The sequence below is a fragment of the Silurus aristotelis genome, assembly GCF_946808225.1.
Source record: "Silurus aristotelis genome assembly, chromosome: 1".
Classification (NCBI taxonomy): Eukaryota; Metazoa; Chordata; class Actinopteri; order Siluriformes; family Siluridae; genus Silurus; species Silurus aristotelis.
Genome location: NC_139574.1, coordinates 34,386,039 through 34,409,334, shown reverse-complemented (window position 1 = coordinate 34,409,334; position 23,296 = coordinate 34,386,039). Strand labels below are relative to the sequence as shown.

The following is a 23,296-nucleotide window of genomic DNA, read 5'->3' as shown; positions in this document are numbered from 1 at the left end:
AGATGGGTGGGTGGGTAGGTAGATATGGAGATGAATGAAAGGCAAATGGCAAATGGATGGATGGATGGATGGACGGACGGATGGACGGACGGATGGATGGATGGATGGATGGATGGATGGATGGATGGATGGATGGATGGATGGACGGGTATAAAGAAAGAAGAGGTAGAAAGATGGAGGAAAAGGTAGATGGATAGGTAGGTAGGCATAGAGACCGAAGAAAGGAATACCAGATAAATGAGTAAATGGTGGTATTAGAGAAAGAAGACAGATGGATAGGTTGATGGATGGATAAGTGTATACAAAGGAAGAGGTAGAAAGATGGGTGGATGAATAGGTGGACATAAATAAGAGAGCAAGAAATGGTAGATAAACAAACAGATAGATTCATAGATAGAAGGCGGTAGGTGAAGAAGAGGTAGGTGGATGGGTAAGTTAGGCGTAAAGAAAAAATGAAGTAAATGGAAGATAAATTAGTGAATGGATGAAACTGAGTAAAAAGACATGGATGGATGGATGGATGGATGGATGGATGGATGGATGGACAAAGACCTAGATAGATCAGTGAAGAAATCAGTTAATAGATGTCATTAGGTATATGAGTGAAGTTTACAAGATAGTCAATGAATGGATAAGAGCAAGGATTGGTGGAGGGATGAAAGTAAGAGTGTACAGATAAATGAAGAATGGTGATGAATGGATGGAGAATCGATAACGGATCAATGGTTAACAAAAGAATGAACAGATAGGAACGGGTGGTAAAGAAGTGTGAGGAAAGCCAAAGAGGTAGAGCAGTACCTGTTGAGCAGCAGACGTACACTCTCAGTCTCAGGCAGCTGCGGCCATGGTGATGAGTGGGCGTTGCTGAAACAGATAAGGACCAATCAGTGAGTGCATGCAGCACTTGTGATCGCGATGCATGCTCGCTCATAAAGCCTGGTAGAAAGGCATGAAGTCTATTGAAATCTGATACTGTCATCAAGCCCTCGGTTTGACGGAAAGCTAATGGTTATTTCACATATACATTTTCTCCTTTTATTCTATTGGATCACATAACTGCATTGTTCATGCACGGATAACAGAGCAGAAATCTGTCCTTCAGTCATCTTCCTCTCGTTTAAGTCTTCATGCACTCCATAACAAACCCTGAGCTCTTTCCCAATTCGACTGTCAGATGGATATGCTAATTTTTACAAATCGCTAGCTTATAACCTAGTGCCTAATTAGCAGTTTTTATGAGAGGCTTTGCTTCATATTGTCCACACTTTTTCAAATCGTTTAAACTATATTCATGTAAACATGATGGGATTATTTTTTTTTTTACTTCAATGTACTGAATGATATTTCTCGTTTGTCCATATAGTGCATTTTTCAGTCATAATCGTATCCTCATTTGTGAACATTCTCTCAGAATCAAACGTTTCAGGTCACTGGGATGAAGCAAAAATTACCACCTTTACTAAGCAGTCTAATAGAATGGAGTCTATACTTTCTAGCATTCAGAATGTTTCTCTCCATAAATGGCTGATCTTCTAGTAAAGAACACTAATCCACCATCCCTATAATTCCACCATCCCCTTTCCTACATGATGAGTTTGTTAATAATGAGATCTATCAGGGATTTGTTTTTAATGATGCCCATTTGGGCTATTTTCGCCTCATCAATAGCCATCGGAGAGGTTTCGTGTGATTTCCCACACACTCTGCTCTTCGTCTGCTCTAAATATACTTTCCCCCTCTAAACCACCCAAGCTCTCACTGATGCAATATCCTCTTTTTATTTAGAAATGTTTGGCCATACCACTCACTCAGGTTTGACTCTTAAAAATTCATGAGCCCAAGATTAAGATTGAGGACTCTTTGAATGACCTCTGGAATGTTAATGTTTATCCGATTCACTCCTCTCCTGTATGTCCTTGGACGGTATGGCTGACTGTAAACACCTCTATACTGGTGTACAGATTCTGTCTAGAATAATACGAGACAAAATTATATATGATTTGGGCCTTTATACTGTAATATTTGTACTAGACATTCAATAGGAATCTTTCCCCAATTAAAGGACATTTTTATATAGCAGTATTGAACGCTTGCTTAGGCTTCATAGTGTCCAGACTTCATTCTCTATTTCAGCAACCAAACTCACTAGTGGGCCTTCAGGGCCAAGAAGGCCTTCTCTACTGGCCTAAACTCTGACTAATCACTGACTTATGTTTTAATATAGTTCTGTCCATGAATATGTATTATATAATTATTCCCAATAGTCTATTCTCTTCCTTTCATAGGTTTTCTTTTAAATGTGCTGCTGCAAGGAATGTCTCTATATGCCTGTATAAAGTTTCTATCCAATCAAATTTCAGCCGACACATTACATGCTGCCGGAGTCAAAGTTATCTGTCTAATGGCCTTTAGAAATCATCACTGTGGGCACTTGGTAGAGAAAAATCTTTGTTGGTTAAGTCTGTTACATTACCCAATCAGTTTACATGTTTCTGACTCTAAGGCCATTGAGAAGGTGTCTAATCTGCATTTTCATGTCCTTTGAGTGCATGGTCAGAGAGTGCACTAGTAAGAGCTTGCAAACCACATCTGTAGCAACCTGCACAAGCTAAAAAAAAAAAAAAAAAAAAAGGTTATTAAAGCTATCTGGACAATCTGGACATTGTGAGAAAAGCTCAGCCAAAACATTTCAAAACAACACACAATTTGCTTTACCCATTATGATGAATGGAAAAATGCAAAAAAAATGCATGGAAAACCTGGAGTAATTTTTATGAGGTTAGTGTTGATGTTTCTGCTAGAGATGATGTATGTGGGCAATGCAGCTGTGGCTGCAGTCAAAGAAGGCTTGTTGAATTGTGTTAATTGGGTTTCTTGCTTTAGTAATAGCAATCATTCCCACTCTATGTGATTCATGGCTGTGATGCAGTGCTCTGTTATACTGTGCATCTATATACTTTTTATGGTTTCTATAGCTGTGTTGTCATAATGATGTATTAAGAGGTGGATTGATTCAGGTAGGACACCACTGAAGGCCTAAGTACGAAATGCATGGCCCGCCACTAGTAAACGAGGTTCATTTTGGAAATCAACAGTTTGTTCTATGGCAACTGTAGGCTACTATCGTAACCCCAGTTTTCTGATAACATAAAAGGAGGTATTTCACTATGGGAACGACCCAGGTGTGACCGATTGCGGAAACACCAATGTCACCACATCTGCCAATCATGGTAGACCAATAACTACAGTGATCAGGGAGTCCTGCTTCCATGTATATAAACGTGTGGGATAGGCAAGGACGGCAATACTGTGAGATACCTCACTTCATGTTATCGGAGAACCAGGTTTATGATAGTAACCTAAAGTTCTCCTTCTAACACTCGTTCAGTATCTCACCATGGGATATAGCCATCTCCCTTATTGCCGATATGCTAATAAAGCAGACTACGATAAACCTGATCTGAACAAAAAAATCTCAGGCTCAGAAGTTAAGACAGATCAGCATTGCACAAAGAACTGGATTACCCATGCAGTCAGTGAGCAGCCTTTTCACTAGCTCCCAAAACTGAATGGGCAAGCAAAGGCTCTGTAACGTCCAGTCTATAAAACCTTAAAACATGTGCGAGAAAGATCAGCTAGCCTTCACACAAATTTCCTGAATAGAAATGCCTTTGAATAGTGCCCAAGACATAGCCAAACCCCTGGTAGAGTGAGCTCGTAACCCCTCAGGGGGCACCATTTTCGTGTTACTGTAACATGATCGCCTCCACAACCCAGTGCCAGAGTCGCTGCCACGAGACTGGTTTTCACAGGAAGCAATCGGCCCATAAAAAAAAAAAGCTGTTTACTTTTGTGCAGTACTCTGGTGCTTTGTACATACACCTGTAGAGCACGTACCAGATAAGAGCAGTGTAGTCTGGACCTGAAAAAGGTGGCAGATAGAAAGCTGGATCCCCGGATTGACCGGGCCCAGAGTGGTCGAATATTTTAAACAAGAACGCCAGGTTAGTCATAAGAGATACTCTTTGACCCCCCAGAGTGAAAACATCAAACATGAGGAGTGAACTGATGTGCAACTGGTGTGCAGTTCACTCAATCTTTTTGCCGTAGTAAGAGCAAGGAACAGGGCAGGGGATTATAAATGGATGCTCTCCACAGGCTTAAACGGGGCTCTCAAGAGCACGTTCAGGACCATAGACAGATCCCAGGGCGGGACTAGCGGTCTCGATACTGGGCGCAGCTACCATGCTCCTCTCATAAATCCACTAACAAGTGAATGCTGGCCCACAGTACCCGATCACTGCCCTTATCCAGGAGGTCTTGCAAGTACCACAATATAAGTAAGGGACGACATTTATTTCTGCACACCACGCCTCGAATATTACTTATTTGAGACTGTATAATCAGCGTGTAGACACAGCTCTTATGCTCTAAATTGTCTCAATGACCTTAGGGGTAAACCAGCCACATTTAAATTTGCCCTCTCACGGGCCAGGCCCAGAGAGACAATCTCTGTGGGGAGGGGTAGAATATTTCAACCCGTGCCTGGGAAAGAAGCTCTCTATGTGCTGGTAGTGTCCATTGTTGGTTGTAAAGAAGCTAAAAATCTTCACTACCCAAGTCTCCCGGTCAATAAGGTGCTGTTAGAATCATCATATAGCAGTGTTCCTGAACCCTCCATAACATCTGCCTGATTAGGCTTAATGGGGGAACATGTTTAGTAACACATCTGGCAATTCATTGGCTAGAGAATCAACACCCAATGGTGCACTGTTGCCTGCTAGGGAGAAGAACAGGGGACATTGCATGTCTTTATGCGATGTGAATAGATCTATGGAAGCTCGACCGAATCTCTGCCAGATCATCAGAACCACCTAGGGATAAAGTCTCAACTCCCAATATAGTGGGGTCCCGCTGGATAAAAGGTCCACTCCCCTGTCCCCTGGCCTGGATGCAACAGAGAAATTTTTATTTGTGATAAGATGCATGTGAACTTGTGGTCTTTCTCCCTTGAAATAAACCCTGTGGGTGGAGGGAGGGACAGGGTTTTTTCTCCTATTCACTACAGGAGGGAGATGAGGGACATTCTCAGGTGATGGGACAGATAAACTCTGAGTGCTGTCTCCAAACCCTCTTTAAAGCTGAACTGAAGGTTTAGGTAGACCACCTCTTCTTGATAAACTTGGGGTCAGCTGAATGGTGTTTAGTTGCTGCAGCTGCGTATAGGATGGTTTCGAGTTTGGTTTCATGAACCCAGGTTTTGTCTGCACAGCCGCACCTGCTAGATGTTGTGGTGGATCAGGATGGGAAGGCTGATATTCAGACTGGTCTTCTTTTCCTGAGGGTCTGAAATTCAGCCGGCTCTGATTATAAGGCAAAGCTGTTGGCTTTCTGGGGAGGCAAGCCTCTAATGCTTTTACTTCCCTCTTTTGCAGTGCGCACTGCTGCCTCATCACTGTAACAGTAGCCCTGAACAGAGCTTTTGTATTGTTTATGTATTTTTGGAAAGTTTGGACAAGCCCAGCCACAGCAATCTCTCAACCATCACCGCTAAGCCCATGCTGCGTTCGCAGCTTTAAAAGGCTCTGCGGGATGAACACAGATTTAAGTCTGTGGTATCGCATATCTCCTCCCAGAACACTGGGTTGGGAAAACCAGAGTCCAGTTGATGACCCATTTCCTATAAAAGTTTGGCTAGATAGGCAGTGAGGAGAAATGTCACGTTCAAAGCACATACTGCCAGAGCAAAAGATCTGTAAACTTCTGAAAAACAGATGCGGTAAAGCATTCTGTCTTCCTGGAAAGTGAGGAAAGTGGAAGGTGAAGAAAAGTAAGGCTTTAGGAAAGTCTGACCATGGAGGATCTGCCATTCATAAATTCTCCATTTCCTGTATGTCCAGCCTAAAGAAGCCCTTAATGGGAACTCTATGTAAGAAGGGTTTATCACAAAACCTCCTCATCTTACTCACGAAGGTGAGGACGGCTAGAATGAATTGTCTAGCTGGTGGAAGAAGACTTTTTCCGTCATAGAGGTCTCTATCAGCATCTTTTCCTGCTGATTGGTGAGGCCAGACGATGGACAACTTTAGCAGGTCCACGTCCCCTTGTACAGGGGAGGGTAAGCTCTCATCCTGTGCAATTAGCAGACGGGACTGATTTGGGGGAAGAATGGCATCTTCATAGTTGTCCTGCTCGTCATCGATGATAGTCGACAGCACCTCGCCATTGTCATCTCAACTTTGACGCTAAAGAGTTTTCGAGTTTTTATATTGGTCTTTTAACAATGGACATTGTCTCAAAGCAGCTTTGCAGATATGGAATGGAAGAAACCTCAAAAAAGGAACACATCCTCATCTGGGCAGCAGTAATAGGTCCAAATGAAGAGACCTCCACCCAAAGAAATCAATGGTTTTTTTTTTATGAATCTTTAAGATTCAAGATTTGTTCATGTACTAATTTATATTTCTCATTCATGTAAATCTCACCCATGTGGCCTTTTTGGCAGCTTTAAGGAACCCTGTGATTGTTTGGGGCTAAAAAGAACATTACTACTACGAATCTATTACTGAACGAGACATGGTGTTGAGTCTGTACCAATTCCGAACTTACTGCGACTAGTGGATCCTGTCAAGAACATTCAGATATGTTTTGGATCTTATTCTTACTAGACCTCTGAAATCTGCTTTTCCCCAATTACAGACCTTTTATTAGCAAGCGCAAGCGCAAGTGTTTGTTTTTGTTTTTCAATTTCGGACTTTGTTTGAATTTCTACAATTTTGGCTGCTTTTTTTCCCCCTCTCCAAACATCTGACCATATGGAACCGCAGTATGGGGTTCGACAGATATTAGAGATAATTGGTTAAATGAACTGAGGCCCATGTTAATTAGTTCCTTCTTGTTAATTTGCTTAAATACATTAAATGCAAAGTCGGCGATTTGAAGATGCAAATGTGATGGCAAGGTGAATATTCAGTGATGGTTAACTACCTGCTTTGATTTGATTATCTGGGCATATGATGAAAATGAATGTGTGGAGTTTTTGAATTTTTTACAGATTTCTCAGTTAAAACACAATAAACTTTAGCTTGAAATAAACTACACAGTGCAAAAACTAAACAATTTCCTTTAAATAAGGATTCTTTGAAAATGGGCAAAATCCACAAAAAAAATTTCATAATTTTTTAACATTTACCTAAAAAAAAAACAAAAAAAAAACACACACAAATATCTTCCAAATAGAATAAAAAAAGTTCAAGGTTTGAGTAAAATATGTATTAAATTCAATACACTATATTGATTCAAATATCAAGACACCTGCCTTTTCCAGCCCAAACTGTTACCACAAAACATGTTTTGTGAAACATTTTGTGTTTCATGAACATGTGCATTACATGGGTTGGAGTGGAAGATCTTGAGTGGCCCTGACCTCAACCCTATTGAACACCTTTGGGATGAATTGGAATGCTGACTACAGCCCAGGCCTCCTCACCTACATCAGTGCCTGACTTTACTGAAATCCTTAGGGCTAAATGATCACAATTCTCCACAAACACACTCCAAAACTTAATGGAGAGTGAAGGTTATTCTAACAGCAAATGGGGACTAAATGTGGAACGGTATGTTTAAAAGAATCTTATGGTCAGGTGTCCACAAACTTTTTTCCATATAGTGTATAGTAAATATACATGCAATATCGTTACTTGGTTGAACAATTTTGCGTGTATATCGCGCATATGTTTTTAAGTGTAACCTCTGGATAGACCTTAAAGCTCAGGAAATGTGTCAAAAGTCAATGTGCACACTTTTAGTATCTCCATTACATTGCATGCAATGCAAAAATGCAATCCATAGGTCATCCTTTTGCATCTAATCTGCTGTCAATCCCCAAAAAAACGTTTATATAGGACGAACTTGAAGGATGGGATGTGGTATGCCGTGCTGTTACTCACAGATGTAGTAATACTCGTGGCCTACGTGGAATTCATAGCCGAGCGAGAAGGCGCTGTAGCGCTGAAACTTCTCCGAGAACTTGATGGGCGCGTGCGGCGCGTGCGGTCGGTTGCACTCCCAGCGCTTGAAGCCGAGCTGAGGGTCGCACGTGCGGTAGCCACGGTAACTCACCATGTAGAGCACGTACTGCTCGGCAACGCCCCGCTGGCTCACGTTGTAGTGAGGACAGTAGATGTCCAGGTAATCATTCACATTCACCTTCAGCGTGTAGCCCTCCCTCCGCAGGCTAGAGAGAGAGAGAGAGAGAGAGAGAGAGAGGGAGAGAGAGAGAGAGAGAGAGAGAGAGAGAGAGAGAGAGAGAGAATAGAGACAGGTTAATTATCATGGTTCTGTTCAGCGCAGGTCATTTAAACACGCAGGCCAGCAAGGTGAAATCGGAGTGTTTTCGAAATAAACGGGGTCTTTCTAAATATTACAACCATTTCAAGCCGCTTTCACATTTCTGACATTTAGACTCAATGTTCAATTGAGTCTAAATGTTACAATTAATACATCAGATGCACTATATTTACAAAGATTTTGAACATCCCATTCCACGTTTAGTCCTCATATGCGGTTATTGTAACCATCCATTCTTCTGGGAACTAGATTTTGGAGTGTGCTTGTGAAAGTTTTTGATTATTCAGCCACAAGGGTGTTGGTAAAGTCAGGTACTGATGTAGGTGAGGTGAGGAGGTGAGGAAGTGAGGTCAGCGCTCTAATTCATCCCAAAGTTATTTAATAGGGTTGAGGTCAGACCATGTAAACCATGTCTTAATGGAGCTAGAGTTGTGCACAGGGGCACCATCATTCTGGAACAGGTTCGGGTTTCTTAGTTGAAGTGAAGGAAAAACGTAACGCTACCACATCCTATGCAATTGTGTTGCCTCCAACGTTGTGGTCAGAGTTTGTAGAAAACTGTGTCAGGTGTCCCAATACTTTTGTGCATATAGTGGATATTTCGAGATCTCAAGAAAATGGATTTTCCCGGAAAATGATTACAGCTGATGTTACTCTCTCTCTTCAACACAAACACACACACACACACACACACACACACACACACACACACACACACACACACACACATATGCATATACACACACTGTCTACTGTTCGCTTGGCTCTTCTCGGAATGATCAGCTGACTCGCTGCCAAATAAACACCTACGTCTTCCACCTGCCAAATTCTGCTCAGCATTGGCAATTCAGAAGCGGGCATTAAAAAAGCATCTGCATTATTGATACGCACTAATGCAATTAAGAATCGTCACGTGTTAGCGATCAACGCCGCGAAAACATCGCCGCGATCGATCCCCGCTCTATAAAGAAACAACATAAATCACGACGCGAAACACATTACAGCCGAAAGGGCGTAATGATTCATTAAGCCGAATCGCTGAATCAATCATCATTTCTTGCAGTCGGACGAGATCGATCCTCTAATCGCAAAATCATTTCGAATCACACTAGCGAACGTGCCGATTCTATCACGCGAAGGATCTCTGTGCATAAACAGGGCTTATTGTGGGGTTTTTTTTTTTTTTTTTATATAACAAATGTACTGGGGACAACATGTTTACTTGAACTAGACAGGCTGGATGAGCAGTCTGTCCTAATCTAGCATGTACACCAACACGCAAACTCACCCTCCGTTTCAAATGCCAAGTGGTAAATTGAGAACTCGCTCTTGCTTGTCTAATGCTCTGCTTTGTTCGAATAAGCATTGCCTAATTTCAGCGACGGCTCATTGCTTTTAACAAACTTCATTCATTTGCACTGACCATCAACAAACTAATGTATTTAAAAAAAAAAGAGAAAATTCATAAATCTCTGCATTTGACACTACTTACTATAACTCAATTTGCGGCTACTGTATAATAATCTCCACTCTTCTGGGAAGACGTTCCGCTCGATTTTTACGAGTGTGCTTGTGGAGGTTCGTGGGCGTTAGTATAAACCGCATAAGGGTGGAAAAATCAGGTGTCCCGATAATTTTGTCCATGTATGTGCTGTTGGTGTTATCATACATATACAGTAAAAGTATATACCGCGTTTGAATGAATGTACGCCATCATGGATCTTGATGTATCTCCACAAATCTCCATTTTCCTTTCAAATCTGATTCTCCCCAGAAGAATGGAGGTTATTAAAAGAGTAAACGGAGACTAAATATGGTATGGGATGTTAAAATCTTGGTCGAGGTGTCCACAAACTTTTGTCCATATAGTGGCACTTTTGCACCACCGTGCCACACTGATATACATAATGGCGTCGAAATACAAGACGCTACTAACCGGACTTAAACGCTGTGCTGCGTTTGAAAGTAAACTAAAGTAGTGTTTTGAAAGCAGGTATGATGCACCACAGGCCGTCGCATCTCGTTTTTTGTTTTTTTTGTCCAGACGTCTCGGAGAACCGCAGGTGTGTGTTATTTCATTTGTTAGACGTATCGCAGTGAATCAGCGTGAATCAGTGCGTGACAGGTGAGAGGCAACAGGGCGGCCAGCTCTCTTTAGCTCACCCCTTGTAGTAGCTCCGGCGTAGGCGAGCAAAGGGTTAAGCTGCATCTAGGGGGCTTCGTTTTCTCTTTTACAGAGCAAAAATTTGATATTGGAGCAGATGAGAGCTCCTGGCCAAAACCAAAAATGGCAGTCGAATGGAATCAGCGAGCATTGTAATTGTGTAAAAAACAAAACAAGAACAAAAAAACAGCAGCCAAATTATATTTAAGGCAAGCGGTTACGCTCCTGCTAGAGCTCTGTAACCATGGCTGAACCGAGACCAAATGCTTTTCTAACTGCTAATGTCATTCACATGAGACATAAATTGCACGCACACACACACACACACACACACACACACACACACACACACACACACACACACACACACACACATTTAACACGCATCTAACACATTTAGCGATCATCATCGTTCCCCTGCCAGTTGCTTTGAGGTGAGATGAGGACAAAAAAGGACGTTTTTGCATAATGATGTGTGCGTCTCTCTCTCTCTCTCTCTCTCTCTGTGTGTGTGTGTGTGTGTGTGTGTGTGTGTGTGTGTGTGTGCGAGAGACAGGGAAAGAGAGAGCAGAAGATAGAGAATTACTGGCCATCTGTGAAGTGTCTGGATCTCGTCTGGATGGTCTGGCTATCATTTCAGGATAAGGTGTTCAGATGGCTGGCAATGAGGTGCTGAACAAACGGGAGGGATATTTTTCTTTTTCTTTTTTTTTTTTTACAGGCACCATGGCACGGTGTGTATCTCCAGAGCAGAAGTTGAACGCACCCTCTGTCATCTCCTCCTCCATGCTCATCCATCACAGGAACGACAGACAGGGCAGGGAGCCAAACATCAATAACTTCATCCCTCTGCGTTCTCGTATCGTACACAGCCGGGTCTGAGAGCTGCCAGGACTTTCTTAGATATGAAGCGTGTGTGCTAATGTGTGCACGGATGTGTGTATATAAATACACATATACCATATGCATATGTGTGTGTATATGCTTGTGTGTATTGTATGCATTAGTGTGGTGTAATACCAAAGCTCCACCAGCAGGGGACAGTATAAAGATGTTTAATATCTGTCTCTCTCGATTTTCAGTTCTAGGTCACTTCTCGTGGGACATTATTATTCAATTATTAAATGAAAATCGAAATTGTCTTTTTCTTTCTTTCTTTCTTTCTTTCTTTCTTTCTTTCTTTCTTTCTTTCTTTCTATTCATCTATCTATCACTTAGCTCCTCTACAGATCTATTACTCACTCTCATAACATTTCTGTCTTTCTCTTCTCCTTCTCTTTCTCTCTCTCTCTCTCTCTCTCTCTCTCTCTCTCTCTCTCTCTCTCTCTCTCTCTCTCTCTCTCCCCCTCGCTTTCTCTGTGGCTGTTTCACTCAGGTCTCTTTTTATTAAACACACACACACACACACACACACACACACACACACACACACACACACAGGAAGACAGCGGTGTAACAGATTATTCACCTGTAGTAGTCAGTATGCTTCCTGCATAGCCACGCCCATTTTCAAGTCAACGGAGAACTCCCAGCACCCCCACACAGATTACAGACATGGCTGCCGTAGACCACAACTCCCAAATCTCACTCACTCACTCACTCACACACAAACACTCACACACTCACTCACACTCACACTCACACACACACACACACACACACACACACAAAAGCTCACAATCACCCAGCTTCTAATAAGACACACCTGTTCTTAATTATATACACACACACACACACACACACACGCGCGCGTTCACACATTTATTCAAAGATTCAATGCAACATATCAATGATGTTCATATTACTCTCTCTACCATCCTTGTCCTCTTCCGAGCTTTTCTACAAATGGTTGTCGTGGGTGCAGGTTTTCATTCCAACCTATCAGGGGCCACACCCGATAATCATTGAAAATAAACAGCATTCATTTTTAAACAGGTAGAATGTGGCGTGGACTCGCTTGGTCGGAATAAAAACCTGAACCCACACTGTCACTTTGTGGTAAAGATTAGACTCCCCTGAGTTATGGTTTCTCCTCTCTGGATACCCCTATAAACGGTATGTTGTATGATTGCGTCATGGCAACAAGAAACATGTTGTTTTTCTTTGTTAAGCCTTGCTTTTAAATCAACTTTATATGTATGAGGTGGAGTGGCGAGTCGTAAATTTGGTACCTGAGCCTTCAGTGGGGACCCTACACTATCACGTCGCAGTTATATAAACCATCAATACTATAAAAGAACGCAATATAACAAGGCGTGGCATTACAGAGAGAGACATTTTGCAATATGGAGGGTGAATACCATTTTACCAAAGCAATAAGCTCCAAACCTTTACACTACAACCGCAACTGTGCCACCTACATCATCTGGAGCAGTTTAGAATCAATATTTGTCTAATAACATGACAAAAACATACACATTTTAATAAAATACATCCTACTCACCATATATGCATACTCATAAAATTTGCACCGCTCCTCAGAGGCTGTAAGCCAGTGGTACTGCTCGTATTTACTGGTCTGGAAGCGGAGAACAATCCCTTTCCCAGGCAGAGACAAGCTAGCTAGCTTTGGGGTTGGACGACCTCCTCACCATGTCCATTTTCTTGAAAATGGATTTTAAAGTATGCCAGAGACCAAATCAATTTCTATTCCTCCATAGGCATAAAAAAGTCTAACTCGGATGTATTAATGTGTGCAGAGCTACACACGTGTTTTGCTAGTCGAACTTGGCTGTAACAGTTTCCCTCTGACCAACCAATCAAAGGACGGAAAAAGGCTGACGCTATTATGGGCCAGATAGCTGCCCTGTGAGGTGAATTTGAAATCGGATTGGTTAAAGAAATAGATTTATTTCTTATAGAGACTGATGTAAAAAAAGGCCAGCAGAACAGACTCTGAAGGGCCCTGGGCAGATTAGATTGACATGGCAGCACATAGAGGCTGAAATGTGATTGGACAAAAAATCTAACTTCCACATACACGTGCTGGAAGCAGTGCAGCCAAAAGAAACGCCACAAAATAAAGAGAATAAACTGTTGTTGAACAAATGAACAAATATTGTAGGTTGTAAATGTAGGTCGGTGCTTCTGATAGTGTTTAGGCCAGCAGAGAAGGCTTTGCTAACCCTGACCGCCCACCACTGCTGAGGTGGTGTCAAACATTTTTTAGACTAATGGTGCTAACCGGTGCTATTCTGACCACGTGCGTTACCTCGTCTGCGATTTTATCATGGACAGCAACAAAGAGAACAAAGAGCAAACGTGAAATTCTGCGTTAAATGGCAAATCAGCCACAGAGAAGTTTAACATGTCATACGTTTAACATACGGCGATGCTGCAATGAGTCATCCGAGGTGTTTGAGTGGCAAGTGTGCTTCAAGAGCAAAAGAACATCACTGGAATATGATGAGAGATCGGGAAGACCAAGGATTATTTCGAAGGTGAGTGTGTTTAAACGTAGCTTTATAAATTACTAGTCTCTAAACTTTTTGAAACCACATTGTATTGTTCTATGTGTTCATGTTTAATGTTATTATTCCCATCAATTTGTTTCTACTCTGATACTGAACCCTATGTTCATTTTCTCCCACCATTTTTGTTTCACAGACATCTTTTAAGGGGTATCGGGAATCTTATTGCTTTGTTTTCCTTTTTTTACATTTATTTTGTTTTTTATTTTCTCTTCCTGCTTTAAATCTGAATGGTAAAGGCATCATATCTGGGCAAACACAGTTTTAAATACTTGGAATTGTTTTTATTCTCACAGAATTGACCGGTAAAGAAACACGGCGCAGAGACGTGACCGCTTAAACTCGCTTGATGAATAGTCCTGGAATTTACCTTGCTGTATCGCAAGTCTCGGTCTACTACAGGGGTGGGATGTCCACTAAATAAGTAGCACGTTTACCTCATATCCACCAGGTCAAATGCTTCAGTTGAGGCAGAATGTCATGGAATGACAAATATTATATCAGATCTCCCCTAAGTAATTATTGTCTCCACCAATACCCCCCCCCCCTTTAATTTTTTAATTCTTTTTTCTTTCATTCTTAGTATTATTTAATTTATGATTTTTTTTTATTGTTTAATTGTTTGTTTTTCATTTGTCTTATGTACACATGCTAGAATTTTTTAAATGTTGTTACTTTACTAAATAAAATACTAAATAGCTAAATAAAGAATTGAAAAGCACCAAACAAGGTTTTTTTTTTTTATCATCATATATATGAAACAGTAGATTAAAGGCAAAAGAAAGGATCCTTTTTATTAGGTTTTTGCCCTGCAACTGTCTCCAGAGTTAATAGAGAATGACAAAAAACATCCAGGTGGCAGTTATGTGTACAAGAGTGGAATCTGGATATTGTCTCCTGCTCACCTGGTGTGGATTTCTCTTCAAGGATTCAAAATTGGGCAGATCAGAGCTCCTTTTCTTCTCACAATGGCTATAAAGAGGTATTTTGCGGTTTGAGTCTTTCTTGTGAGCAAATCAGCAAAGCTATTGTTCTGGGCCAGTGTCCATAGGAATACGTTTTCATTAGAAAGCGCATATTTTTCTCTTCGTTCTGGCCTTCTGTCCACACTGAGACAGTGTTTTCAGTCAATGAAAACAGAGCTTTTTTGAAAAAAAAATCGATAAACGTAACAAACTTTGTTTTTGCGCTGCAGCGTGGACTGTGAAAACGGAGGCTTGCGAAAAACAATGGCGCATTTTTAGCCGCGTGACGTTGCCTTTCCTCGTCAGTGCCCTGGCGTTTCAAATAGAGAAAGGTTGAACTGTCTTGCGTTCTACTCAATCCCAGTAATAGGGACGTGAGAACTTTAAGATGATTTAGCGTGAATGACTTTTGGGAAAAGATTAAAACACCATTTTAAAATTTATCCGTATTAGTGTAGCCTTTAAAAAAATCTGTATGGAAATATTTAACCAGAGTGTGTGATGGATGCCAATAAACTTGCTGTTCTGATGCACCATTAATGACTGAATGGATATTTGCATAAATGAGCCTGTGAAATGTACATATGTTCCTAATAAAGTGGCCTGTGCTTGTATGTCCTACAAAAAAAAAAGTATATAATAAATAATAAATCTGCTTTAATAACCGGTTTGAAATGTAAGTAGATACAAAGACTTAGCAAACAGTGTGATATTGAGTCGAGAGAAAATTTCACAGACGTTGTGCGCACTGTAATTGATTGTGTATGAAAAAGCCGTTCTCGTGACGATCCTCGTTCTGTGTAATCGCGGGTTTTCCGCCGTGGAGCTTCGATTTCGGCGAAGACCGGCTTTGACTCCAGCCAATCGTTCTGATCGTTTTTTTCAAATCGTATTTTGCATCTCAAGAATCAGACATGGAGCCTCAGACAACATGATAACAACCGGGAATAATGAAATGTAACTGTAATAATAAAAACTAAGTGTGTGTAAGTCTAAGAGAGAGAGAATGTAACATGAGATTCTGTTCTATGTATGCCCAGTAGAGGGAAGCAATTATAGAGTTAAGTGATACTTCATTATATTCATTAAAAGGGTTTTTTTTTTTTGGAGGTTTCCTGTCTAAGTAAAAGGGTGTTGGTAAAGTCAGCTACTGATGATGGGTGAGAAGGCCTGGAGTGCGTCGGTGTTCTACTTCATCCCAGATGTGTTTAATAGGGTTATGGAGCTGCATAGCGGGCCACTCGAGATCTTCAACTCCAACACGTGTGATGCTTGTCATGCTGGAAGGTTTGCTTCTCGAATTTCAAGTGAAGGGGAAATGTAATGCTCTGACAATCGAACACATTCTATACAATTGTGTTCCTCTAACATTGTGCTAACAGTTTAGGGAGGAAGTACATATGGCTGGAAAAGCCAGGTGTCCTAATACTTTTGTACTATATACTGTACATAGATCAGCCATAACATTATGACCACCAGTCAAATATTACATTGCTGCCAAAAGAGTTCTGACCAGTCAAACGTTAACGGCATTAACGTCTTCAGTAATTTGAGCTACAGGAGCTCATCTGTTGGATCGGACCACACAATCCAGCATTCAGTATCATATAGTGTAAAAACCTTCAAATCTTTTTTCGTGCTGTGTGTGTGTGTGTTAGTCTCTATTTCAATAACCATTGAATCGATCATTTGGTTTTAGCTAGCAATGTTGCTTCTTTTCTGAATAAATATTTTTGGAATCCAAACATATCTCGCTAGAAACTTGCGAAAAAATTTGTCTTTCACCACCAAGGTCAAACTTTTTAATCAGCTCATTACGACTACTGAAAGGGCTGAGAAGCCAAGTGTAGCTAATGCTAGTTATCAGGCATGTCGCTGGGGCAGCTCTTAACTGTCACACTGGATGGTAACCCACTCTGAACGGAGAAGAAGGCCAGCGATAAGACCTCTCACCTCCCTAACATCATCATCCTGACATGTTTACTCTCTGATGTCAGGTCAGGCTCATGATACTGCAGAGGTCACATATAGAGACGAGTGGTTTTCACATCATCAGGTACAAGCCACCTGACTGAACCTGGGCTGTAATTTTGTATTTGTCTATGTATATATAATGTATGTCAACCGATTCAAATGTTTAATCGCGATTAATCGCATGATCGTCACAAGTGAACTTGTGATTAATCGCAACTTAATCGCTAATTTTCATCTGTGCTAAATGTACCCTAAATGAATACTTTTCACGTTTTTAATACGCTAATCAGCATGGGCGCAAACGGATATGGATGTTTCATGCAAGCGTATGTTTGTTATTAGTGAAACCAGACCCAATGTAGAGCATGAAGACGAAATATTCTTGTAAATGTTTTAAAGTAATTACGGCTTTTTCAATTACGTATATCATCCGGACAACAAACGGAACTTTTGCTATGTTTCCACACGGACGGTTTTAATTGCTGGATGTGTGCATCATATTTATATTTATTTATTTATATTTTTTATGAAAATGGTCAAACAGAAATGTGCGCTGCATTAATCGAGCGTTAACGAAATTAGTGCCAGTATAATGAATGATTTTTTTTTTATTATCATTTTATTTTCTTAGGTCACAAAAAATGGTTTATACCCCACAGTGTATGTATGCCACACTGATGCCACACTGTGTCCTCTTCTACCCCAATCCATCTCTGACTTGACTCAAACTGGGTTATGTTTAACCTCCACTTTTCTTTCTTCTACAGTGTATTATTAAGTACTCCTATATGGATGGTGTTTGCTGAGGAGTGATCTCTGAGGAATGTAGCTACGAGGTGCGTGTACCTAATAAACCGTACTGAGAGAGAGAAGGAGAAGTTGAGAGAATTCTGGTGTAGTTCCCAAAGTTAGTCCTGTAGGAGATACTATAAAGAGCAGCAATGCGGCAATACCTGAGAAGAGCTGTGGGGGGGGGACGACACACACACGTGACGAGAGCCTGTAAATTGAGTGGTCGTAATTTTCAGCTCGAGAAGCACTTTTCCTTGTGCAGCTGATGAGGAAGCTCTGTCTGAAACATCCTGTTTTTCAAGCACTTTTGCACTTCCACCCTCTACATTTACTACTGACCTTCAATGCAGTTACTACCAGAGATAAAGACAGTGAGAGCCAGAGAGAAAGCACATATTGAATATAGTAGGAGAAAGAGAGAGAGAGAGAGAGAGAGAAGAGAGAGAGAGAGAGAGAGAGAGAGAGAGAGAGAGAGAGAGAGAGAGAGAGAGAGAGAGCTGAATCAGCAATCACCATTATAGGAAAGCAGCACTCTTGTCTTCCCTTGTTGCCTTTATTTCCTCTCCCTTCTTCTTAATTAACCTCAGCTCTATATTTAATTAAAGGAGAGCATCTGCTTCAGTAATACACAACACACACACACACACACACACACACACACACACACACACACACACACACACAAAGCTGGAATAATATTGTGTAGGTTTGTGTTTTCGATGGAGAAAAGAAGACGTCTGATCACTTTCTATTTTGAGTCAATATTCACTCAGAACTGCAGGGAGCTTATTTACAGATGGCGCCGCACGCGAGCGAAATAAGCTGGGAATGTGTATGGTAAATTAGACATGTGGAAAGAAAGAGAGAGAGAGAGAGAGAGAGAGAGAGAGAGAGAGAGAGAGAGAGAGAGAATGTGTGTGTGTGTGTGTGTGTGTGGGGGGGGGGGGGTAAATAGGTATACAGTTCATTTATACACAGTGTTTGTTTTCCTTACGCAAGGTAGAATGGAGAAGGATTGAGTAGTCATTGCTTTTGTATATATGTGTGTGTGTGTGTGTGTGTGTGTGTGTGTGTGTGTGTGTGTGTGTGTGTGTGTGTGTGTGTGTGTGTGTGTGTGCGCGCGCACGCACATCTGGTTGTGCTGGTTTTAAATCTGTCCAGGAATCAATATATGTCTTTGGGGAGAGGTGTTCACTAACCCATCTTCACCTTGCTCCAAAGTCCATTTGCCACAGACAATTAGAGAATTACTCTCTCTCTCTCTCTCTCTCTATCTCTCTCAGTGCCTCTTCTCTGACTGTTCAGTAGCGAACAACATGATGCTAATGCTCATATTACCCTTTTGCACTCCTCTCTCTCCCTCTCTGTCTGTCTGTCTGTCTGTCTCTCTCTCTCTCTCTCTCTCTCTCTCTCTCTCTCTCTCTCTCTCTCTCTCTCTCTTTCTCTTCTTCAGCTGATTGTCTTTATATACTTTCACATTTGCTGTATTATATTTCTATTACAAATGTCACAAAAAAACCTGCACAAAATGGAAAAACGTGGAGATTTTAATGGCCTTAACAACAAAACACTGGTCAGGAAATGAGCAAGAATGAAACAAATCTTGATCTCTCCCTGCTCCATCAATACTGCTTCTATTTATGAACTTATTAGGCTATTGAAGAGCTGCCTCACGTGTGGCACAAAACCACATAATGACTACTTTTTTTAAAAACATCCCAGAATATATATTTGAAAAATGTCGTACAGCCAGACTTTTGCATCAAGCATTCCCATCCATCCATCCATCCATCCATCCATCCATCCATCCATCCATCCATCCATCCATCCATCCATCCATCCATCCTTCCATCCATCCATCCTTCCATCCCCATTCTTGTCCTAAACAGTGTCCTGAGGGAGCCTGGAGCCTATTCCAAGGAACTCGGAGGAAACACAGCAGGGGACATCCTAGACAAGATGCCAACCCATGGCAGTGCACAATCACACACATTTAAGTAAAATGGTTGCTGAAATGTGAGGGGTGTATATTATATTACTATACGACTATATTAACCACTAAGACGCTGGACCTTCAAACACCTTGATCGTTAACATGATTTTACTTTTCCTCAAAAAGTAAATAATACGGTGGCACAGGAGGGTCAAGCGAGTGCATTTGTACGGTTCTCACGCGTTTTCCGACCAATGATATTCGACAAGCGAAGCTTTAAAATTTGCCATTTTGTGCGTGGCATTTTTTTTTTTTTTTTTAAGAGGAGTGTATACTTAAACCTTCGCACTGTGCCACTACATGGCATGTTAACAAATCTGTGAGTCTCTGTTCCCATTTGTCATTTGTATCCCAATTATGTACAAAAGATGGGTTTGCTGGCCTGCACTCCATAGAGTCCCATGTCATAAGATCCTCACAACCTTTGGCAAAAGGTCAATTGCAAAACTTACCTGTCCGACCGTAAAGTTCTTGGGATTTATGTCCCAGCATTGTTCTCTCAAGTAACATAAAGATGTTCCAAATTTGATCCAAGCAACTGCATATCCTCATGAATTTTCATATCATTGCGATGCTGATGACACTCAACTCAGCCTCAACTTTCCTCCCTCAGACTCTCATGTTTCTGTGCCCATCTCTGCACGGCTGGCAGACCTCTCCTCATGCATGGCAGCTCATCACCTGAAACTGAATCGCAGCGAGACCGGGCTGCTGTATATTCCCCAGCGATTCGTCTCTCATGCCTCCCTGGGGATCTCTCGGATCAGACGGTTTCACAGCGCAGGAAACCCTGGGGTAGTCTGGAAAACCAGCTCTCCACATTCTCTCCTCGTAGTGCAACTCGGACTCAGTCGTATAGATTTCTCCTCCGCGACATTGCAAGCATCCGTGATGTCATTTCTCGCCACAGAGGCCGCTGAGGTCCTTGTTCAGTCCCTTGTCATCTTCAGACCGGACTACTGCAACTCGCTCCTGGCAGGTATTCCCCTGAGTGCCGTGCATTCCTGATCGAAAATGTAGCTGCCAGACTTATTTTCAATCTCACCAAGTTATCTCACATGTGTTCCTTGTGCTGGCTCCTTCGAGCTGCCTGTATCAGATTTAAAACTCTCTGCACCATGTTTCCTTCCAGCAACAAACACGGCTTGGGTGGACCTGCCATCCCTCAAGATACAGGCAAGACATGGATCAAGACTCTTATCTTGTTCTGGCACCCAGGTGGTGGAATCAACATCTCCTGGCTGTCTAAATTGTCAAGTTTCAGGCTGTCTTCAAACAAAGCTTGAATACCTTCCTCTTTACCAAATATTGAACTTATTGAAGAGCCTGGTTACCAGCTTGTTGGTGCACTCCAGTAACAACTCTAAGCTTAATGGAATTACTAAACCCTGGCATGGTTTATTATTATTTGGGAGGAAATAAGGTGCTTTATACTTGTCACATGTACTTTACTGCACAATTCATTCTTTCTTTGCATATCCCAGCGATGATAAGAAACTAGGGTCAAAGCACAGGGTCAGCCGTGTTACTGCCCACCTGGAGAACAGAGGGGTTAAGGGACTTGCTCAAGGGCCCTAAGAGTGGCAGCTTGGTGATATAGGGGCTTGAAACCGTGACATTCTGATCAGACACCCAGAGCTTAACCACCTCCTCAATATCACCCTACTATCTTTTCTAATAGGCAAAGTACAGGTAGTCCGAGTTACTTACGATTTTTCAAACGTACAATGACGATAGCAATGCGAAAAAAACTGTACAAATATTATGATGGTATCATTGTGACGCATCTCCATCGTAAGTCTGGGAATTCCTCTTGGACTTTTGATTTGAAGGTTGCTGCCATTGAGCAAGGAGTCGACTGTTCGACTGCTCAGTTGTGTATCTATAAATGGTCCCCAAGTTACGATGGTTCGACCTACGATTTTATGATGATGATTGCGATATGACAAAATTTTTTACATATTTTCAATTTCCTGCAACAGGCACAGGCAGCGTTTGGTGTACGATACCCTGCGAGATGCCCCACTCTCACCATCCATCGACAGAGTAAAGTTGTCCCTGTGTGAGTGTGTATTTATTTCTGTTTCAAACGGTTTCAAACAGCAATTATAGTGAAAAAAGCAGGTCTTTCAAGCGGCCAAGTATGTCTCCTGCTGGTAGTGAAAAAAAGAAGAGGAAAGCCATCAGTTTAGTGCCAAGAAATGAAAATTATACATCAGCATGAAGCAGGAAAGGCTGTCACAGTCATAGCACAATCTTCGACTTACGATATGTTTGACTTACGATGGGGTCGTCCTAACGTATCTCTATCGCAAGTAGAGGAATACCTGTATAAGTTGCTTTGGAAAAGAATGTCTGACAAAATGCCATAACCGTAAAAAAAAAACCTTTCTTAGATACATCTTTCATTTATTCCTCCACACTTAAGTTTTATGACCATGGCAAAACTTTAAGGTCAAATCCCAAACGGCGTTGTTTTTTTCGCCCATATGTCGGGTGTAAATGTAATCATTAAAGCGAGTACCATGTGTTGCACTATATGCATGATAAATCGTAAATTGAAACTCCTCGTCCCATTGTTTTATTTCAAGGTCGCCTGACGCTGTCTCTCTATTTTCGTTCATTGTTTCTTGCCAGTTGCCAGAACTGCAGGCCAACCTGGCTCACTGTGTCCCATGCTCACTAGCATGACAAGTCAGTCTAATTAGACCTTCCCAACAACAGTGGTCTGACGAACAGAATTATGGGGCTCTCTTAGCTGAGAAAGATCGTGCAATCATGCCTTCAAAACAGTCCGAAATGAGCTAGAAACCGACAATCCTCATGACACCTTTCCAGTGAGACCGGCTTCATAAAAATGAATGAAAGTATGAGATATGTTCATTATTACAGCATTAATCCGTCCGGACGTAGTTGGAGATATTTCGCCAGGAAACGTTTCTGACTCCTAACTTTTCTCTGTATTCCGCTGGTTTGCTTTGCGACGATTGAAGACGCATTACAGTGTTGCTCTTTTTTTTTCCTTCTTCTGTTTTTTTTTTTTAATTTGAGTGTGTCACCTGAAAGTAAAGCATTTCAAAATGTCTGAAGGTGCATGCAGTTCAATGGACTGTATAAATATTAATGAGGCCACTGCTGAGCCTCCAAAACCCTTTGATAACGTTTAACGGCAGAAAACCAATAATTATATAAAATCAACTTTGAGTCAATTTTAAAGAGAAATTAAATATTGAGTTATGATATTACTATGCAGGGTTTGTTTTCCGCTCGTTCCCCCAAACCCCCGCCCTGCCATTTTTTATCTCTGTCCAGGAAGTTTGATACTCCACTCAAACCCTCTTTACTATTCCAGATACACGGCCAGTAACACATAAAGAGATAATTTGTCAAGCCAACAGATAAATAGTCCGTTGACTGCTTCTCATCGTTCCGGCAGGGTCGTGGCTGGACGCATTCGCATGCGGCCCTGCGATTTGTCTTTCGTTCTGTCTGTTTCTTGGAAAAGCCTCTGAGGATGTAATCTGTTTTCCCTTCTTCGTCGTCCTGCCTCCGTGATGCTCGTTCAAGTGTGTGTGGAGAACACAGCACC

At 41.6% G+C, this 23,296-nt stretch overlaps 1 protein-coding gene across 9 annotated transcripts in view; it reads right to left on the bottom strand.

Annotated features, from left to right (window-relative positions):
• Positions 1-23,296, bottom strand: part of efna3b (ephrin-A3b) — a 109,292-nt gene that overhangs the window by 30,168 nt on the left and 55,828 nt on the right. For all 9 annotated transcript variants that reach the window (XR_014533187.1, XR_014533188.1, XR_014533189.1 and 6 more), the window contains exons 2-3: positions 7,950-8,236; positions 799-864 (exon numbers count right to left, since the gene is read on the bottom strand). Coding sequence is in view for 3 of the 9 variants with exons in the window: in XM_083539274.1 (XP_083395400.1) it covers positions 799-864; positions 7,950-8,236 (353 nt within the window). In the remaining 6 variants the exon portion in view is untranslated. The remainder of the gene's footprint in view (positions 1-798; positions 865-7,949; positions 8,237-23,296) is intronic.